Source organism: Sinocyclocheilus anshuiensis, unplaced genomic scaffold, assembly GCF_001515605.1.
Source record: "Sinocyclocheilus anshuiensis isolate Anshui unplaced genomic scaffold, SAMN03320099.WGS_v1.1 scaffold3132, whole genome shotgun sequence".
In the NCBI taxonomy this organism is placed as follows: domain Eukaryota; kingdom Metazoa; phylum Chordata; class Actinopteri; order Cypriniformes; family Cyprinidae; genus Sinocyclocheilus; species Sinocyclocheilus anshuiensis.
Window position 1 is genome coordinate 421,175 of NW_015554059.1, and position 17,506 is coordinate 438,680.

Here is a 17,506-nt window from a genome sequence, read left to right on the forward strand (position 1 = left end):
CCTCTTGACTGGCTATGAATTCGTAAAATGGTTAATAATAATGAACAATAAATTCACATTCACACTCCATTAAAATGCAGTACACAGGCAAACATTAGTAATGTAGCATAAATCACAAATGAATCATACTGTTTGTTGCAAGTGAATCATGGGTGTTTTTCTGAATAAAAGCCACACATAATTTAATAAACTGACCTTGAAAGACTGTTTTTAAAGACAAACACCCTCTTAAGGCATTTACTGTCACCTTGGCAACGTCACCACCCCTTTGTCATGGTGCAGTTGTTCGCTTTGTGTGAAGAAACTCGCTTAGGTGGAGTTTCATGTTGTTTTCAGGAAGGCTGAGAGATTTGCTCTGTTGTACTTTTAGAATGATTCTCACAAAACTTGTCATAAACATGTCAGGGTCTTATTTCACCCCTAAATCTTAAAGAAAACTGATAATAAATTGCTTGGTCACCAGGAGCGGCGTTGGCGTATGGCAGAGTATGGCAGTTGCCATACCCTAGCATTCAGAGTTCAGATAAAACATCACGATGCTCGTTAAAATATTTGAAATATTTTTAGGAGAACAGACCTGAACATAGGTCGAGGTTCCCAATAGTGACAATTCATGGTAGCGTGTCTGTCACGATGAACGCTGATGTTATGATAACGGCAAATTCTCTCATTGGATCCCGATTTAGGATTATGGTTAGAGTAGTTTTTACCTGTGTTTTGGTCATTAAAATGTTTCTTTATTATTATTTTAACAACGTAGAAATCATAATGGCAGATTTTACTAAATCATATAAATATATGTGTGCGCAATCTGAGTTTATTGCATCAATTATCGCGCGTATTTTTGATTAGCTCCCACCTCGCCGTTACCCACTTATGCAATAAAAACTGCACAGACATGTTTTTATATTTAATGTTGTTCACTGTGAATTTTATTTAATAGTGCATCATGCACTTTGTTTAGATATAATGTGGGTTAATCGTTCAGGAATGTTGTTGTTGTGTGTATGGCCACAGGGAATTATGCCATACCCTATACGTTTTCTTAAAACGCCACCACTGTTGGTCCCACTTTATTTTAAGGTCCAATTCTCGCTATTAACAAACCATTAACTATGACTTTTGCCTCGATAAACTCCTAATTTATGAATAGTTAGTTAGGTAGTTGTTAAATTTAGGTATTGGTTAGGATTAGGGATGTAGTAGATTATGTGCTTTATAAATACAAATAAACAGCCAATATGTTAATAATAGGCATGCTAATAAGCAACAAGTTAATAGTGAGAACTGGTCCCTATATATAAAGGGCCCTATCATACATCCGGCGCAATGCGGTGCCAGGCGTGACGCAAGTGTTTTTTGCTAGTTTCAGCCCGACGTAGTAATCATTTTCACGTCCTGCGCCACGTTGTTTAAATAGCAAATGCATTTGCACCCATTTGTGTGCTCATGGGCATGCTGGTCTGAAAACAAGGTGTGTTTAGGCGCATTGTTGGCATGTTGCTATTTTGAGGCAAATGAAATAGACTGCGCCATTGACCAACTAAAACCTGGTCTAAAGTCAATAGCGCAGTATTTTTTTTGTTATTTAAGGAGCGCGTTAGTATAGGCAGTTCACAACGCGCATACACTCTGCTTATTACACACACAGGTACGCACAGCAGCACGCAAACATGCCAAATATTAAAAATGAAAGGATTACAATGTAAAAGATTATTATTGTGTAGGCTACATAAATATAAAAATGCCTACATGTCATAATGGATAGTCATTGCATGTATCAGAATTAGGCTACCTATTTGCTCGCGCACGAGCAGATCTGTTTAATCTCTGGAGACACGTTCTGAGTTCGCGCTTGCAAATTCCGCTGTGTAAATAGCAAATCCGCCATGGCACAAGTGCAACTGGCTCTTAAAGGGAATGGGAGATGAGACTCTGATTGGTTTATTGCACATTATGCCCAAAAACACACCCATTACTTCATTAAGAGAATAGGGACAACCCTTTTAGACCATGCGCCGGGCGCACCGACAGTTTTTCCCATCGTTAAACTAGCAAAAGTGGATTCGGACACACCCTAAGTGCACCTGCACCGTGCGCTTTAGACACTGCGCTTAGATCGTTAAAATAGGGCCCAAAGTGTTACCAGTTGATTTTGACAGTTTAAAGAAGATTATGCCTATTTTTATTTATACTTGCCTTGTGACACTGTTTTAATGTCAGTTAAGCACATTTTGCACACAAATCCTCATTACTATAATGCAGGAAAAATGAAATAGTAAATATTATTAAAAATAATTTTAATAAAATGTTTATTACAGAAATTATTTTATTGCAATATGTTAAAAATAATGTATTACACTAATAATAATATAATGAGAATCATCAAGAATTGTAATTATTATGATGAAAATGACAACAAAACACCAAATTATGATAGATAGATAGATAGATAGATAGATAGATAGATCGATAGATGATAGATAGTCAGATTATAGATGGATAGATAGATAGATAATCAGATGATAGATAGATAGATAGATAGATAGATAGATAGATAGACTCACACACCTGCATTGCCTGGAACACTGAGTAACGTCCCAATGGATATGAGAATAGGATACGTGAGTACCACTCCTACATTGACCAGGATGTTAAATACTACGAGAGGGAGAGAGGGAGGGAGGGAACGAAGTAAAAAAAAAAAAAAAACAGGAACTTTATGTTATGGTTTGGCCATATAGCATCTTTTTTTCATTCAATCCTCTCTAAGTGGCCAAATACACAGAGAACTTCACATGATTTGGACGAGTGACAATAGTTAATGGATATCATATTATCCTTAAAACACCCTAGAGATACAGAGCTCCACTTCAGCTCAAATATACAGTAAATATAAAAGGATCTGTTACTATTATCCTCTACATAGACTGATGCAGCACATATTGGATATCTAAGAAATGCTACTTCGAGGTGTAAACTGATGATTCTAACCTGATTTCTCTCACTTACTAAGCACTTAAAGCACTCTTGGAAGTGTACTTAAGGGTTGTATTTGATCCACTACAACACTAACACACATCTGAACCAGCAGTGATCAAGTGGTAAACTGTCAGCAGGATTTAACGCCAGTACTTGTGTACAAACTGAAGGCTTTAATTATTTATTTATTAATTTTTTCCCCAGCTGGTTAGCATTTGTCATTTAGTACTGTAGATGGTGCAACATTACGTTGCCAAAAACATATTTCTCTACAGTTTTTAAACAACTAACATATAGACTATTGTTCAAAATTGATTTTCTTAGAAGTTTTTGAAAGAAGTCTCCTGTGCTCCTGAATGTTGCATTTATTTGATCAAAGATACAGTATAATAATTCTATTGTGATGTATTCTTACATTAGTTATTTAAAATAACTATTGTATTTTTTTATTTATTTTAAAATGTAATTTATTCCTGTGATTGCAAAGATCATGTAAAGCTATTACTCAAGTCTTCACTCACATGATCCTTTAGAAATCATTCTAATATGCTGATCTGCTGAAATATTTATTATTATTGTTATCATTCTTGAAATCAATCGTGCTGCTTAATATTTTTTCTATAAAACATGTTTTTTAAGGATGCTTTGATGAATATATAAAGTTAAAAAGAACCAGATTTATTTTAAATTAAAAAAGCCTGAAACATTGTCTTTCATGCCACTTTTGATCAATTCAATGCATCCTTTCTGAATAAAAGTATTATATTCTTTTAAAAAATCCTACTGACCCCATAAACTTTTGAACAGTAGTGTATATCGCTAATATTTCATTATGTTTACCAGTGCCTGAAACATAAAAACCAGAGATATTTCATTAGATTATTATAGATATGGTGGATGGCAAATGTTGCTAAGTTTGGTCAGTAATGTTTTTAAAGTAAGGCTGAAGAATCAGTTTCCATAATTTCATGTTACCTAGCCAAAGGCCGGCCACCCCGCAGAGGTAACCCCAGGGCAAAGAGGAGAGGGAACCCCAGTGCTCCACTCTGGTGAAGTACAGGATGAGGGGAACGCAGGAGATGAAGATGAGATTGAAAAAGCCCACCGTGGAGAAGAAATGAGCAGCCTCGCCCAGATTGGCACTGCCGAGGAACATCTTAAACAGCACCTGAGTAGTATAAATAAAGCATATCAAAACGAAAGGAGTCTTAATGGTCATCAAGGATCTTCTGGTAATCGTTATTTTCAGCAGCACTCACCTTGTAGAGAGCAGAAGTGGAGGCAGAGCCGACTGCTAAGGCCACACCCATAAAGGAATCCCCATGGAAACCATCAGCATATGCCATCATCACAATGCCTGTGATAGCCATAATGGCAGCCACAATCTAAGAGGAAAGATCATAAAGACATTATAATTCAATAAAGCCTTTAAAAATGATTGAAGTTTATACCACAATAAATATCAGTGCACATCAGGGAATGATTTAGATTTTCAATTGCCTGCTTTCATTTTTGAAGTGGATAGCTAAAAATAAAAACAAGTTTTCTGGGAGTAGTAAGCAGATACTAAAGAAGTTATGAGTCCAGATCTGAGCCATCAAGTGCAATGACAGTCAAGAATTCTGATGCAAGCATAATAACAGCTTTTTTATGTTTGTTTGTTTTTTACACCTGAACGAGAATAAATTCTCATTGACTCTCCATTTGTAACTGTTTTCTGTTAAAATTGAGTGCTGCAACCCTTGTTCCTTCTATATAACCATCAAGCTGCTGTTTACATCCAATTTCATGAATCATCTGATACATCAACAGGTTGTGCTTTTTATGTAACTCATTTTAGCATTGCACTCATTTCATTTCACACACTGTAACTGTTTCCACGGAGATTCATTCATCTTAATGCCTGTGAGTAAATGTTAAGGATATTGTTATATCAGCCAGTCAGTCACAAAATTAGCCCTGGCAGTGTGATCAGGCCCACAGAAAGGTTTCAAATAACCCAGAGGGTTTATTTTGTGATAAGTTCCAGCTGACTATACATTATCCTGCTAATTAAATGGCTTCTTACCAAATAATGAACAACAGCAAGCAATTTTTGGGGTCCAAGCACATGTGAATAACATAATTAAAATGGCAAAATTTGAAAGAGTAGGTCCTGTTTAATTGTTTTAATGTGCCATTTTAAAATTCCCTGATCAAAGCAGCAAATCTTTAACATTAAAAATTAATTAAATTTGACATGTATACTTGCATTGTTTTATTGTACCTCATATACAAAGACAATACATGTGCATTCACAAAATACAAACCAATTATAACTTTTTGTTTTGAGTGTGTCTAGATATGAAGCAAATTTTATGAAAACTGGACACACTATCTAAATGACAAGTTAAAAAAAGTAAGTTTTGGCAACACTTTAATTTAGGGACCAATTCCCAGTATTAACTAGTTGCTTATTAGCATGCATATTACAAGCATTTTGGCTGTTTGTTAGTACTTATAAAGCACATGTTAATGTCTTATTCTTTTAGATCCCTTAATCCTACACCATGCCTAAACTTTACCTAAAATGGTTTTGATGCTTGAACCCCTAAAATGTAAATGCACAAGAAATTATGCCACTAGTTGAGTAATAATCAGGGTTATATTCTACCTACCCGCACACCCATGAAACGATCCTTGAGGACAATCCACGACAAGAGGAAGACAAAGGCCTTGTGGCAGCAGTAGAGCGCTGAGACGTCTGTAGCAGTTAGTTTTCTCAGTGCTAACAGGTACAGGTAGTTAGTAAGCGTCCACAAGATGGAGAAAGGCGCCGTTCTCTTCAGAAACACCTTCAGAGACATTCCGTCCTCCCCAAACAACCGACTACATTCCCTACACAGTGAAATGAGAAACAATAAAGGTTTTTGTTGTTTGCTTACTTTGATAATGAAGCACTGTAGCCTACTAGTGGCTTAGCCTAGAAATTGAAGGTTTCGGTTGGTAACCAAAAGGTTGCAGATTTGAACTCTGCAAGGGGTTATCTGTGGGCTAGTTAAAGGTTCAAACCAGATTTGATGTCAGTGATGGCAAACGCTGGTTCTCAGGTGTTTTGTAACCAATCGTAACATGGCAATTTTAAATATTAAGAAATACAAATGAACCTAAGTCCAGGTCCATGCCAAAAGCTTTAGTGTGAAAGACACTAGAATTGTTCAACACAATCTAATGGCAGTTTGTGACTACTTGACGAATTGGTGGCAAAATTACATGCATGCGTATAATCTCATTCATACATTTTCGTATGGTTACGAAACAATTTCTGTATGGTTATGGTAAACCTCCCCTGATGGTTAGCTTTAGCGGTGGACCTTCAAGATTAGTTTAGTTTTTTCTTTGCCTAAAAATTGTACATTGTACATTTGATTCATTTGAAATTCATATAAAATCACCAACACTTAAAAAAAAAAGCTTTTTCATGAGATTGAGTTGGAACTAATCCTTGTACTGAATTGCCACTTGTCACTCTTTTTTATTTGTCACTTTTTTGTATACAATTGCAAGTAAATGGAGACTAAAAGCTCCTTAAAAAAGGATCCAAAAAGACAACTTAATTATAAAAGTGGTCCTTATGGCTAGGTGCTTTTATATATACATACAATATACTTGTGTGTGGAATAAACAAAAAATGTATACATTTTTCTCTGAAAATCACAAATCTCCTTGTTACATTCATGAGAAAAGTAGCAATGTTCAGTTTGTCTAATAGATGAATTGGTTTCTCTAGTTCACAAAACCATTCTGAATGAGTCGCTCATGAATTTGACTGAACCGTTTGTACTGTACTCTTGCTCTAAAGCAGGAATGGGCGACTACTATCCTGCAGAGTTTAGCTCCCCAATCAAACCTGGAAAATCAAACTTGATATATATTTCAAATTAGAGCTAAACTGTCGTGCAGTGGAGGGCCACTTTCCTGCTTTAGGGAAACTGTAATAGGTGTACAGTACGTTGCATTGGATGAAAGTGTCAGCTAAAGAAGAAAAGAGTAAATGTTTCATTTTTACAAGTTTGCTGCTATTGTACTTCCTACACAAAGTTCTGCTTTTCACATCACATCATAATCCACCAGATTCATTCATTCTGACTTTACCTGAATTTCTGAATGGGCGTCAGTTTTTCTCTGGTAGTGGCCACGTGCCCAGAATAGTAGAGGGGGAAGAAGAGAATGTTCCAGTTGGTGCTGAACCATGTGATGAAAAAGGGACAGGAAAAGGATTTGAATGTGAGCTGGACCACCTGTGTGATGCCCACCCAGCACGAGGAGACACACAGCACCACCAGCAAACCCCCCAGCACCTTGAGCACTGTGTTGACGCAGGTCTGATATGCAGTGCCATCTCCACTTGTTTCACTGACTGGAGTCTCTGCATGTGATTCTGTGCCGTCCTCTCCTGCAACACACAGATCAGTATTGCACCATTATAGCACACATTATACTTCCTTGCCTCATTACATCCCAGGTAATAAAATTGGATTATGAAATCCCTGTGTTTATTTTTATTCTGCACACAGTTCTGCAGCTCCAACTGTGTTTAGCGTACATATTCTATTCACGGGATGATAAAACTGCATCTATATACATGCTTGTATTCACATGTTAGCATGTTAGCTAAATTCATGACCTTAAAGTGCATTATTATGAAAATGTATAATGTTCAGATTTGAACCTGTGTCCTTTTGAAACACACACACACACACACTGGGTTTTACAATCAAATTAAATGTAACATCTAATTATTATAATATTTAATTTACACTGGAAAGGTTTCTGCAACATTGTGGGAATTTATTTCCAGAACATGATGCATGATGTGATCTGCGCTTTGGCATTTTTAAGACCCGGGACAGTATTGCGCTCTTATTTCCTGTTGAATGCACGCTCTCAAGTGTCCAAGACCGCAAGTGTGGGTATTTGGACAGGCCCAGAAAACTTCTTAAGCCTTTACTTCGGTTTTACACGAGGGTCCGCGTACAGTGCATGTGATGCAAATTTCACCAGAATAGTACTAGTGTACTGTACCACCCGGTTTTTGTAACTGCGCATGCTTTGCACGCCCAGGTCGCACATGCGCATTGAATTTGTTTTGCACAAATCAGTTGTTCCACAACACTGAGTTATGAGAGAGACACAGCTTTAGTTTAAAAGAGTACAAAGATATTTTTAACGCTCATAACTTCTGGAGAAAAATAGCGCAGACACAGGACTAAGATGAAGCTTTCTAGTGTTGACTGCCTGTGTTCGTGCACGCTATCAAATGGAGTATACTTTGAAAGGATGCACTTTCGACTGTATGCATAGGCTAGCGTATGCATACAAACACAAAGTATACTTTGGGCTTTAGTTTGAAACTGAATGAGCCCATGTTAAAACCGAGTAAAAAGAGCAAGTGAATTAAATAACCAGAAACTTTTTGAATATTGCTGAAAATAAAACTGAGCACAGGGTTAAGCTGTACTGCTGTTGACTGCCACAACAACAGCAACAAACTGAAGGAATTCCTGGAAACATTTGAGCACCAGCACCTTTTCATATATAAAGAGAACTACTAATGTGAGTCCTCACTTGAGTTTACATCACATTAAACATGTCTTTAGGTGTAAAACTTTAAAAACAAACTTGACATCTTTAAGGTCTGCAAATCTCCTATCAGGTTAACAGAATATTCAGTATTCCAAGACAAAAACAACTGCCAGCCTCATCTACTGAACTGTGAATGAATACTATTCCTTAGTTGCTTTGCAAGCACTATTTACTGCAGGAAACGCAAATATACTTTAACTTTGCTCTACTTTCTTTCTGTTCTTACCTGCGGTAGAACAAAAACATCCTATCCCTGTCTTTTATTTGGTCAAATATTGGAACACAGTATTACTGGCTATTTTTAGACAGGGTTAGGAAATGCTAATTATGTGCTTTGTTGACGCGTTTTATTCATGAGAAATTCACCAACACTTCCTCGTGCAGCTGCCCCTGATGTTTCTCTGTGGTACGTACGGATGTATCGATCAGTAGCTGTGAGTGTCAGTTACCTGCAGGTGAAGCACTAAAGCTGGACAATGTTTGAAATCTGCCTACATTGCACAGAAAAGCCTCTGTCAAAAATAGCTCCACAGGGTCATGGAGAAGCACAGAGACCATTCAGATTTAAAGGGATATACATAGAAACTCGACACCACAAGGCGCCCACCAAAAAAAAATCAGCCAATCAGAATACATCCTGTCTGTCATCAGTCATGACCTCCTTCAAAGAAACTGTACTGACAACATTACACCTCAGTATGCTGAAGATAGATGGGGGTGATGGGAGATTGAACAGAGGGGAAGGGCGCTAATATCACAAAGCCAAGATCCGTTATGCTGTAGACTCAGAGTGATCAATTTACACTAGGCCAGGAATAAAAGATGACATGCGCTGGCCCATGGTCACTAGCATAGTGTGCTGGGTCAGCAAGCACGTCTACACACACACACACACACACACACACACCACTTTGTTGTTGCGATCCTGCTATCAAGCCATGGATCTGACCCTGAGGAGTCTGGCTATCAAGCCATGGATCCACCCACGGGAAAAGACTTTATGATGAAAATGATGTTTTGAAGCTGTAAATATAACAAAGATTACTGGAGTATGTTGTACAAGAATATACCATTTTAGTCTTTCTACTTCAAAATGTCATGTTTAATTCAATGTGTTACTTGTGGTTTCTTTGTAATTGTGAAATGTACTAAATTTCTAACGTGATTCAATACAATCACTTGAATACACATTTCATATTGCAAGATGTCCTGATATCATAATGAAGGAAAAAAACTTGTTAAAAAAATTAAATTCTAGAAAAGAAATGTTTTGCATATTATTTTATTTTACTATTATTATTATTTTAAACTTTTATTGATTTGTATTGTACTATTGCCAGACAACATTTTAGACATATTTTATACTGAAAAAAGGGCTCCCACAGTGTGCACCCACACTGACAGACTTTTTATATCCTGCGGATAGCTTGGCTGGATAGCTTAACAACCTGCAGAAACCAACAACACCAGGGAACCGCAGGTCCAAGATGTGGAGGCACAGAAATGTCCCATCAACGGTAAATCCCTGGTTTACCGCCCCTACGTATTTTCACAGCGCGGCACAAAATGCTATTGTTATTTTACAGCAGCAAGATTCATAAGCATAATTTTACAACAAGACATTTGAAGGAGGAACTGGTAATATGATGAGCTGTTTGGCTGTTGACATGTTATGTCAAGCAGTGATGCCAAAACTATTTATTTAAAATAATTATTATTTTATCAGTTTATGACCTTGTTATATATTTGTACTTATAAAATAACCCCAAAAATAAATCTGTCAAAATGTAAATTCTGTCACCCCATATCAAAACAAAACATGAAATAATGAAAATAAACACAAAACTAATTAGCAGTGCTGGCTAATGTGTCTTCTTTTACCTGTATATACAGGTATTTATGAAGGTGTAACACTTTACAAAAATATTTCATTTGTTGACATTAGTTAACTACTTAAGTTAACATGATCTAACAATGATCAATAATTCTACAGCATTTATTAGTCTTAGTTAATTTTATGTTTAACATTTACTAATACATTTTTAAACTTTAAAGTTGTATTTGTTAACATTAGTTCATGAACTGTGACATGAACAATGAACAATTGTATTTTTATTAACTAACATTGACAAAGATTATTAAACAAATGAGTTAACAAATTGTAAAGTGTTACCCCTGAAAGACCATGAAACCGGCATCGTACTAAAATAAACAAACAGTACATCATTAAATAAAATGTAATTTAATATTGAAAGTGTGATATAAACTGCTGAGGTGAGATTACGGCTCCTTTTCTGCTTGGTTGCAAACACACAAACTTCTAGAAACTAACACACACACATTTTCAAAAGAGGGCCCCCCATCGTTCATATCTTACACTGACACCTTACTGTAAAGCAATGTTATTTTAGTATCATTCAGGTACTAGCTTTTTTGTTAATATTTTGAATTATTTTTATATTTTTTGCTGTCATTTTCATTTTAGTTAAAGTTTTAGTAATGTCATTGTTTGTTTTTGTTGTTTTTATTAGTTTTGTTATTTTAAATGTCTATATAGTTATTACATAATATAACACACTATATAGTGTTATTTTAGAACATCAAGATTCACTAAATAAAAATGGGAAATGTTGCTTTGTCAACTAGCTAAAATGAAACAGTTTAAGTATTTTATTTCAGTTAACATTTATTTTATTTCAAGTAACAAAAATGTTTTTAAAATATTTTTAATTTTAGTTAACTATGTTGTAAAAAATTAAGTAGTATTAGTAGTATTAGTATCTACTCAGTATTTATATTTCAATACATAAATATGAAGATATATTTACTTATTGAGCACTTTTAAAAAATATTTAAAACTTTTAAAAGTATTTAAACCATTTAACCATTGCTTTCAGAAAAATGTATGTCAATTTAGTGAGATAAAATTTCAGAAGGTGTCAGAAGTTGCGCTTGTGCAGGGGTAACCATGGTAACGGCTGTATTTCTGCTGTTCTTAAAGAGCCACCTCCTGTCTTGTCAGAGAGTGAACTTGCATTTTTATTCAGCCCGTCTCTTGCTTTTGTTCAGATCAATGAGATAATCTGACCGAACTTTTACGCAGCAAACGCGCCATGCTGTAAAACTTAACTGGTCGATAAAAAATAAGATAATGTGCGTTCTAAAAATCTAAACCATTCGGATAGTAAGATATCTAGGATTATTAGCGTATTCTGAAGTGCCCAAGATAACAATACCGTTCATTTTCATTACTGTCACACTGGCAAAGCGCGTCTTCAAAGCGCTCGCAGCCCGATGCAAACCGCCATTTCAACAATATGTTTTCAAAATCTATCAATTACCCTTATCCACTTCTCTGCAGTCAGCACCAGTTTTATAGTGCCGCCTTTTCATTTTCAAACATTAACACAAGCGACTGAAACTTTATCGAAGTTATTATTACCGAGTAGAATCTGAACCCTGATATGGGCCCCCTGGTGGCCACAGGCCTCTATGCAACCGATTACATCGCTTATTAGGTCGGGCCGCTCTGCACACACACATAAACACACACTCAACACATTTCTATGTCTATTTTTTTCACTTTCTTACATCATCTTCCTTACATCTCTGCTCAAACACACACTAGTTTAGCTATCTAAATAAGAAAACTTCTATCATTTTCATAAAAAAAGTTAATTATAATTACTAGACTAATTATGTTTGTCATAAACACACACTCAACACATTTCTGTCTATTTTTTTCACTTTCTTACATCATCTTCCTTACATGTCTGCTCAAACACACACTAGTTTAGCTATCTAAATAAGAAAACTTCTATCATTTTCATAAAAAAAGTTAATTATAATTACTAGACTAATTATGTTTGTAATTTAAGCATAATCATAACACACAAACATTGCGTTTTACCTTCAGAGATGGGGCAGGTGAGCACCTGGGCGCTATAGGAGCTGAGAGGGGCCACTCGGGCCGAGTGTTTCTTCATCCTCTCCTCCTTCCTTGGGAGTCCTGAGCTTTTGCAAGTGTGTGTGTGTGCGTGTGTGTATGAGCGGCACGGCTCAACTCCTCCGACAAACCCACTTCATCCCCACGCGCATCTCTCCTGTCACTCCCACAGTCTCTTTCTGGTTCCTCTTGATATATTTTACTTTGCTCTTCTCCTGCTGTTACTTCTCTCTTTCTGCTAAGTGACAAACTTACTTCTCTTTCTCTCTGGCTCACACACACTCTCAGCGTGGCACATATAATCGTACAGTCGTGCTCTAGTGTAGATGTTGCACTGTCATGCTGCTATCCTGCGTCTCCTAGGGAGACTGAGCTTCAAGTGTGTGTGGAATGCAGTCATCCTCTTCATATCTCTCTCCCTCTGTTTCTCTCTCTCTCTGTCCCCGCCTCTTCTCCTGCTCAGAGTATCCTTTGCTGTGTTTGGAAGGTAACCAAGCAGCTCGGGCTAATTATGCTGCATAGGCCCCTCTCCCCTTTTTCTCTTTCTCTTCATTGTTCCTTATGCTTTTCCAATCTGCCATTTTTTTCAGTCAGTTCCATCTTTGCCATGTTAGATTGATGAGGCAGTATGATAAAGATGAGCGATTTAGTAAAGTAAGAAAGTAGCTTTTTTTCTTTTTCTTCCTCTCTTTCCTTGCCAACCAAGCAGCTCGGGCTAATTATGCTGTATAGGCCCCTCTCCCCTTTTTCTCTTTCTCTTCATCGTTCCTTCTGCTTTTCCAATCTGCCATTTTTTTCAGTCAGTTCCATCTTTGCCATGTTAGATTGATGAGGCAGTATGATAAAGATGAGCGATTTAGTAAAGTAAGAAAGTAGCTTTTTTTCTTTTTCTTCCTCTCTTTCCTTGCCCAATCACGCTCTTTCCTTCTTTCATCAGCACTTGTGCTCCACTTGAAGGCCCTTCACTGCTCGCTGTAGCAGACGTCTTGTCTTTCTGTCTAAGTCTCTGTAGTGTTATGTTAATAAAACCCAGTATAGAGCCTTGGGGGACTCCATAAAAAGTCTTGTCTCTGAAAATTCAGTGTGTTCCTGGATGAAATGATACAATATCTCCTGTTAATCTCTCAAAGTGTCAGGAAGTGGGAGTCTGGGAACTGTACTTTTGTTTAAGTGGGAATTGCTTTTAGGATAGTTGATGTTTACCAAAAAACATTTGAAAAAAATTAAAATTCTGTAATCTTTTACTTGCACTATTTGGTCTGTCTTCCTGCAGAACACAAAAATAGGTTTTTGAAGAATGTTAACACTGTACTTTTCCATATTATGCAAGGATACAGTGACCATAACCACTATGTCTTTCTTTTTTCCGTGGAATACAAAAGGAGAAATTTTGCAGAATGTCAGAGCTGCTCTTTTCCATACAACAAAAACAGTGATCTGGGTTAATCAGAACTAAAACTAGAGGTGCGTCCCATTTTATGTACTTATGCACTATTCTATGCTATTTTGTAGTATAAATAGTGTGAGTAAAAGTGCAACAAAAAGTGCACTTCAAATACCCAGATAATGCACTTTATTTAACTGAAAAGATAACATTAAATATATTATAATAATTAAACATATTATTATACCGTATATTAACATATTATAATAAAGGTCAAAATAGTTTTTAGATCCACTGTAATTTAATTTAACATAAATGTTTTATTGAACCATGAGTTGTTTCTTTACACATACACAGCAAGTGCATCTACAACCCTCTCTCCAGTCAATTGAGTTTGCATTCAATCACATATATCGATATCTTTCACATCCAGAGACCATAAAATATAAACCCCAGCAGTGCATAGAAAGACAGAAATATTGAAAGACAGATTAATATTTCCGCAGTTGAAATATAAGCTTATATTACATATTCACACACACTTGATGATAGATTTTGTGTCAAGACATCATATATTTTGTGATGCCAAGAAGAAAATTAAACCACATCCCTTTTAATGACTTAACTTTTCTCTTGCTGATATATTATTAAAATATTGCAGACACTAAACTATAATCTACTTCTCCTGTACGGAAGATTTAAAAAAGCACAAATATGGAGCTATACTGAGTACTGGTTTTATTTTCAACCTCTGTTTGAAACGGACACCTGCCATTCGAGATGCCTGTTGTTTCATCCCAATGCCCCCCTCCTCTTGCGTCCTGCCATAGCAACGCCTGGCCCTTGTGTTCCACCTTCGACACTGCCATCGCGGCCCCATTCAGCACCTTTGTCATTTAGATCATTGCCATGTTCCTCCACCATTGTCCACAGACCTGCTGCGTCCTTTATGCATGTCTATTAGCTGCATTCTACAAGATGAGAGCGAGACGAGAGGGGAATAGTGCACCCACATGCTTATGAGTGTTACACACACTTCATAACCAATTCGTCAAAACCCCATAAAAGACTTACAAGAGCGGAGGAGTGAGTCGCATAAATATGAACTTTCTAGTCTCTATCACTTTAGAATCATGGTTACGGTTTTGAAAATAAATTCTAAAGGTCAGGCTACAGCTGGTTGGACACCACCTGGTCTTTCCTGTTAACAACTACGGAAGCCCATTTCTGCGGCATAAGAAAGAAAATCATGCTTTGGTGACTCTTAATTATGACATAGAAAGTCATAATTATGACATAAAACATCAAAATGAAATATGAGATACTAAGTCATAATGAGATAAAAAGAGACAAAGAGTCAAAATTATGACATACTAAGTCATAATTGTGATAAAATGTCAGAAATTATGACAAAAGTCAAAATTATAAGATGTTAAGTCATACTCATGAGATGTTAAGTCATAATTATGACATTATGACAAATGCTAACAAAAGTTAGCATTTGCATTTCGACTTAGTATCTCAAATTAGAATTTCGACTTTTATCTCATAATTGATTCAGTATCTCATAATTATTCTGTAAAAAATGGTATGATCAATAAGTCATGACAACATTACTGTAAGTCATCAAAATAAGTTTTCAACTTTTTAAAATAAGCTCTACAAGATTCAACTCACGTTTTTAAGTCAGTTTAATGTAATTTAAGTTGAAATGACTTATACAGCTAAGTTGAGTAAAGCTGCAGTCCGTAACTTTTTTGTGTTCAAAATTTACAAAATTTATATAATAATCGAGTACACCATGAATCCATTTTCCAAACCGTGTTTTTGGCTTGTGCTGAATGACTACGGTACACCTATAATAAGTGTTTATATGCGGACTATTTTAGACTGGTTCGGGTCGGTACTGCTGCGGAGTAGCCCAGTACCTGCGTGATTCGTCATAGACATAAACAGAGAGAAGTAGCTCCGGCTACAATGTTCTTCCGCAAGACGCATGCAGTTCTGTTTATTAACCGCTAGAGCGCCAAAAATTACGGTCTTGTGGCTTGAACCAGTGAATTGGATGTGGAGGTCAGTGTTCTGCTGGTTAGTTTTAGCAATTAAGCCCTTCTGGCAGATGATATAACTAAAATGCTTTTGCAAATAAGTGCCCATGAGCAAAGATGGCCATGTCCAAGTTGTTTCTTTTAGGGCTGCACACATTGGAATGCTAACAGTTAGCTTTCCTGTATATTAGAACTCTTTAGAACCACTGTAAAATGAGAGGAGTGACACCTTTTGGCCAGGCAAAGGGGTTGCAGCTCCTCTCTGAACTCAAACCTTATGATTTGTTGTTGCCAGATAGTCATTCACCAATCCTAATGCTAACCATAACTGAACCTTGGTAGCAGCAAATGTCTACATGGTCAATATTTACCCCGTAAGTGTGTGTGTGTGTGTGTGTGTGTGTGTGTGTGTGTGTGTAATTCAGCAGTCTGTGTAAGTGGGATTATGACTTTATCACCATGAATCAATAAAAGAGTGAAGATATATGTCAAATGACCAGACGGGGGCAGCACAGGAGTGCACATAAAGTATAAAAGTATTATATATTCTGGATATGTTGTGCTGATGCAACATATAAACATATGTTTCCTCCAGTTACAAACAAGTCACAAATTTTGATCAGAGATTTACTAAGGCTGAAAGGCTTTGTGATAATTATTAAGATAACATCCACTGACAGAAAAACTAGAAAACAATTAAAACACCAATAAACACTGTAGCAAATGAAAACATCAATGACTATAAGAGAAGTTTACAGAGATGTCCAAACGTTTGCAAACGCCCCATGCAAAGAGGGGTTTTGGACAACATTAGCAGAAATCAATATTATTTTGCGATTACTTTGCATTAGTAAAATTATGCACTTAAAAAAAAAAAAAAAAAACATTTATTCACTACATTGAAAATACTATAAATCATCTCTAAACTGTGTTCTACTTGGTCTGTTGCGTTCTAACACTAATTGGCAATCAATCAGTAAAGCCATAAAGGTGTGTGACCCATCTATAGAAAAGAAACCTTTGCCAAGTTTTAATCCACAAATCAGGCATCAAAGGGACAACTGTGACATGTATAATATATATGTTGTTTTAGTGCATTTTATCAAGAAATGTTAAAGGTGACATATCATCAAAAGCAAGCCTCTGAAAAAAAGAGTGCGCCAGATTTTGCTCCCTTGGTGACGTGGCAAAGGGATTTCATTATAATATTACCGCCCCTTAATCTGTAAGTTTCCACCCATTGTAAAAAGGGGCATAATATGTCTCCTTTAAGACTTTATGCTGATATTGTCCAAAACCCTACTTTGCCTGGGCGTTACCAAACTTGGAGGGTACTGCATGTAAATGAAAAATAAGTTTATAAAGTTTTTGGTTTTCACATGTCACACAGCTGATATAGCACACTGCCTAATATCCTTTACTTCAATTCAATCTCTCCACACTATTACATGACCTCTAGGGATGTAACGATTAACTGCGAGCCGGTTGAAAATCGATTCAAATATGTGACGATTCAAATCG

General features: G+C 36.4%; 1 protein-coding gene across 1 annotated transcript in view; it reads right to left on the reverse strand.

The window, feature by feature from the left end:
• The window catches only part of LOC107668528 (solute carrier family 35 member F4-like), a 27,321-nt gene that overhangs the window by 3,191 nt on the left and 6,624 nt on the right, over positions 1-17,506 (reverse strand). The window contains exons 2-6 of the mRNA XM_016460433.1: positions 7,117-7,417; positions 5,640-5,859; positions 4,242-4,367; positions 3,958-4,150; positions 2,572-2,661 (exon numbers count right to left, since the gene is read on the reverse strand). Coding sequence (XP_016315919.1) covers positions 2,572-2,661; positions 3,958-4,150; positions 4,242-4,367; positions 5,640-5,859; positions 7,117-7,417 — 930 coding nt within the window. The remainder of the gene's footprint in view (positions 1-2,571; positions 2,662-3,957; positions 4,151-4,241; positions 4,368-5,639; positions 5,860-7,116; positions 7,418-17,506) is intronic.